The sequence below is a fragment of the Orycteropus afer genome, unplaced genomic scaffold, assembly GCF_000298275.1.
Source record: "Orycteropus afer afer isolate SDZICR_OR568_19922 unplaced genomic scaffold, OryAfe1.0 scaffold00663, whole genome shotgun sequence".
NCBI classification, from domain to species: Eukaryota; Metazoa; Chordata; class Mammalia; order Tubulidentata; family Orycteropodidae; genus Orycteropus; species Orycteropus afer.
In genome coordinates, this window is record NW_006922250.1 from 947,251 (window position 1) to 951,868 (window position 4,618).

Below are 4,618 nucleotides of genomic sequence, written 5' to 3' on the forward strand. Positions count from 1 at the left end.
CCATCCACCCACCCACCCATCCATCCATCCACCCATCCATCCATCCATCCACCCATCCACCCACCCATCCATCCATCCACCCATCCATCCATCCATCCACCCATCCACCATCCACCCATCTATGCATCCATCTATCTCTCCATCCATCCATCCATCCATCAACTGTCTACCATCTATCTATTCATCCCATGGAACAAAGGGTCTAGTGACCCCTGTTGATTGACATGGTGGAGGACATGACTGTCCTATGTGAACAGAAGCAGGTGCCGTCACGCACCTGGGCCATTCTTCTTCAAGATGCTAGTGAACAGCACCCGAGAGGACAAGATACAAGCCAACAGCAAGTCCCCCACCTAAAATGGTCCCACCATTCAGCCCTGCAATGGAGATGTCCTGGGAATAAAATGGGGTGCAGGGAGCCATTTACTCTGGTGATGAGAGTCTTCACTGCTCCCAGATGCCAGTATCATTGGTCCAAGATGGTGGTGAGCCCCTTGGTCCTTTAATAACATTCACCCTGGTGTTGGCTTTGGAGATGGCACCCTTTCATAGCGTCACATACATGTTGTCATTCATCACAAAAGAAAAGCCACCCAGGGAGACCATGTCACCGCATTGGGGGGGCTGGCAAGGATGCTGGCCAGGACCCGTGGCCTCTTCCACCCCCATCTGTGGGCATAGCAGCCTTGTCGTGGGTGCCTCCGTTTCTGCCTTGACCAGGTGGGCCACCAACATCTCCTCCACATCACAGTCCTCCTCGCTCTCCAACTTAGTCACATGGGTCACGTTCTGAGTGTCTCTGATCCACTCCTGCAGGGACAAAACATTCTGGTTCAAATCCCATGAATGCACCAAACAGCACCCACGTCTTACTACAACAACACAGGACCCCAAAAAATCAACCTTCGTGCATGGAAATTTTAATATCTTCTTCCTACATCAGTTCTTTAAAATAGCGATTCCAAATCTCTATTTCCATGCAAAGACCCAATGTTTGATTAAATCTAAACCAGTTGCCATGGAGTCGATTCTGACACACTATAATCCCATTCCTGTCAGAGCAGTACTGGCCTCCCTGGGGTTAGCAACTGCTGATTTTCAGGGAGAACAGCACCAGGCCTGTCTTTGGAGGCACCTCTCGGTGTATTTGAAATGTTAAACTTTTGACTGTAGCTGAGCACTTAAACATATGTGCCACCAGGGGTGATCTGAGTTAATCTACCCTAATACCCTGATTCTTAGTGGTTGGCAGTTATAAGGTAATACTACCACCTCTGGTGGCCCAGTGCTTAAGGTATTTGACTGATAACCAGAAGATTGGTGGTTCAAACCCACTGGCTGCTCCATGGAAAGAAGGTGGGACAATCTACTTCTGTAAATAATTCCTGCCTTGGAAACCCAGTGGGGATGCTCTGAGTCAGAATTGACTCCACGGCAGTGGGTTTGGTTTGGGCTTTGCTTCGAGTGGGTTTGGTGTGGGGTTTGCTTCCAGTGGGTGTGGTTTGGGCTTTGTTTCCATGAAGATTGACAACCTTGGAGACCCTGTGGGCAGTTCCACTCTGTCCTCTAGGGGCGCTGTGGGTCAGAATGGACTCCAGGCAGTGGGTGTGGTTTGGGCTTTGCTTCCGTGAAGATTGACAGCCTTGGAGACCCTGTGGGCAGTTCCACTCTGTCCTCTAGGGGCGCTGTGAGTCAGAATGGACTCCAGGCAGTGGGTGTGGTTTGGGCTTTGCTTCCGTGAAGATTGACAGCCTTGGAGACCCTGTGGGCAGTTCCACTCTGTCCTCTAGGGGCGCTGTGAGTCAGAATGGACTCCAGGCAGTGGGTGTGGTTTGGGCTTTGCTTCCGTGAAGATTGACAGCCTTGGAGACCCTGTGGGCAGTTCCACTCTGTCCTCTAGGGGCGCTGTGAGTTGGCATCGACTCCATGGCAATGAGTTTGGTTTGGTGCAATGCTAACACTCACCACTTATATGTCAGCTGTTGGTGCTGTGGTGGTTTGCTTGTGCCTCAAAACTAGGCCACTGATATTTTGAATAGTAACTGGTCATCGACTTTCAAAGATCAACCAGTGAAAACACTGTGGATCCCAACAGAACATTGTCGGACTGCGTGGTGGCACATAAGCCCCTTGGGTTAGAAGACACTCAGCACACACAGTGGCGGTAACAATGCCCTTTAGCCGACCGGCGATCGTGAGGTTGGTGCAGGACTGAGCAAGGTTTCAAGCCACTGTGCACAGGGTCGCCATGACTCAAAGCCAGCTTAGCAGCAACTGCCAACAACCACGCTAAAACATGCAATCCAACCATACAGATGTTTGGTTTTCAAGATGGTACATACAGGTTTCCCTCATTGCCATTGTGTAGGGGCATTGTTGGGACCTCAGCTTAGCAGTAGTGTATTCAAAATTACTCCTAAAGACTTCCAAACGATGAATTCTCATGGAATCCAGACTTTCTGGAACCATGGAGGCTGAACGAGCCCTTGAAACGATTGCCTTGAGGCCACCTTTAAACCTTAAGCCAAAAATATCCCCTGACATCTTCTTAAAACCAAACACCAGTTTAGCTGAACTAGTCCACAAAGGCTGCCCTCAACGTTGTTTTGCTCTTTTAAGATCGATGTATGTGGGTCAAAGTGACAGAGCAACTCGAAAGGTTAGATAAGAAACTTGGGGGGCAGTGAGTTGATGTTCTGGGGGAAGGAATGACTCAGAAAAGGAGGATGACGATGATTCCACAGCCTGAAGAAGCTGTGAGTGTCACCAAATGGTGCATTTGTTCAATGAGTGTGTGTTCTGTTGTGTATATTCTTAATAACAAGAAAATACAATATTAAAAAAAAAAAAATTTTTTTTGCAATGACCCCTGAGACTATGGCCCCTAGCTGCCCTTCAGGTCTGGAATTGAACCCACACCTGTGGCTTCCAGCCAAACAAAAGACAGGCATATGAGTTGACCATGTACCTGAGGTAGATACACTCCTTGGAGAGAATAATCATGGGAGAAAGAAGGGCTGTGTGTGCACAGGGAGACAGCTCAGGGGGCAGGAGTGCATGGAGGGATGGACACTGGGAAGAGGTAAGTATCAGAAGGAAGTGGGAGGGGAGCTGTTGCATTGTGGGAGATTGCAGTCAATGTCATGAGACAACACGTGAGCTGCTGTCTGGAAAATGAACTTGTTACACTGTGGGGAATGGCCCTCAATGTCATAAAACAAAATGAGTATGAACTGCTGTATGGAAAATGAGCTTGCTCTGTAAACTTTCTGTAAACCCAAATCACAATACAAATTTTGAAAGAAAGAAAGACTTGCAATGTAAAATGAGTTAGCGAGTAAACCAAGTTTTCCTACCACATTCGGTAAGCTGAGTTACTAGTTGTGTGATTTATAGTAAGTTGTGCAGGAAACAAAAAGGCAAGGCATTGCTGTCGATTCGGACCCAACTCCTGGTGACCCCTCCTTGGGTTCCTGAGGTGGTATCACTACAGAAGTCGATTGCCCAACCTTCCTTCCAAGGAGTGGCTGGTGGGTTTGAAAGAAAAAGACCACAGAGAAAAGTACCTGTGGGCATGTGAGGACTGCCACCTGCCCAATTGTCCCATGATGCCTCTGTCCACATGGGTTTGCCAGCAAAGAGCCTTGGAAAAGGGCAGATTGCCGTGGGAACGCTGTTCCCATGGGACCAGAAAAGCTTTCTTCGTGGAGATCTTTGCACTGTGTTGTTGTCGGGTGTCGTTGAGTTAACTTCAACTCGCAGCAACCCCATGGGCCACAGTGAAACACTGCTCTGGTCTGTGCCGGCCTCGTGATCCTTGCGAGACCTGAGCCCACCGTTGCAGCCAATCCATCTCCCTGACGGTCTCCCCTGTTTCTCTGACCCTCCATTGTACCAAGCATGATACCCTTCTCCAGGGAATGGTCCCTTCTAACAATGTGACCAAAGTAGATGAGATGAAGTTTGACCATTCTCGCTTCCAAGGAGCATTCTGACCGCACTTCTTCCGGGACAGATTTGTTCGTTCTTCTAACAGTCTATGGTAGTTTCCATATTCTTTGCTAACAACACTACTCAAAAGCATCAAGCCTTCTTTGGTCTTCCTTAGTCATGCTCCCATGCATATGAGGAGATTGAAAATAGCATGAGTAGGTGCACCTTAGTCTTCAAAGAGAAGTCTCTGCTCTCCAGCCCTCTAAGCAGGCCTTTTGGCGCAGGTTTGCCCGGTGCAGTAAGATCTTCCCACTGAGTCCATGTTATCATCGCTGGTGGTCGCTGCTGTTGGACAGCCTCAGCTCGTGGCGACCCCAAGCCCGAGACAGTGAGGCGCTTCTCGGTCTGCGTCACCCCCACGGCAGGGTGCCATCTGATCGCTGTAAGCAGAGAGCTTTCATGGACTGATTGCCAGGTGTTTCTTCCGAGTCTGCCTTCGTCCGGAAGCTCTACTGACACCTGCCCAGCGTCCCAGCGACAAGCAAGTCCCCGCGGGCAGACGGGTGGTGGCTGGACGTGGGAGGCACTGGGTGCGCGTCAGAGCTGCTCGCGAGGGGCAACTGCACAGACACAATCAACCCAGACGGAAGGAAAAGGCAGGGAGGAGAATGGGGGGAGGGTGGAG

At 49.8% G+C, this 4,618-nt stretch overlaps 1 protein-coding gene across 1 annotated transcript in view; it reads right to left on the reverse strand.

Moving 5' to 3' along the window:
• Window positions 1-546: 546 nt before the first annotated feature.
• CRLF2 (cytokine receptor like factor 2) overlaps window positions 547-4,618 on the reverse strand; it is a 34,433-nt gene continuing 30,361 nt past the window's right edge. The window contains exon 4 of the mRNA XM_042783103.1: window positions 547-810. Within this exon, the coding sequence (XP_042639037.1) occupies window positions 547-810 (264 nt within the window). The remainder of the gene's footprint in view (window positions 811-4,618) is intronic.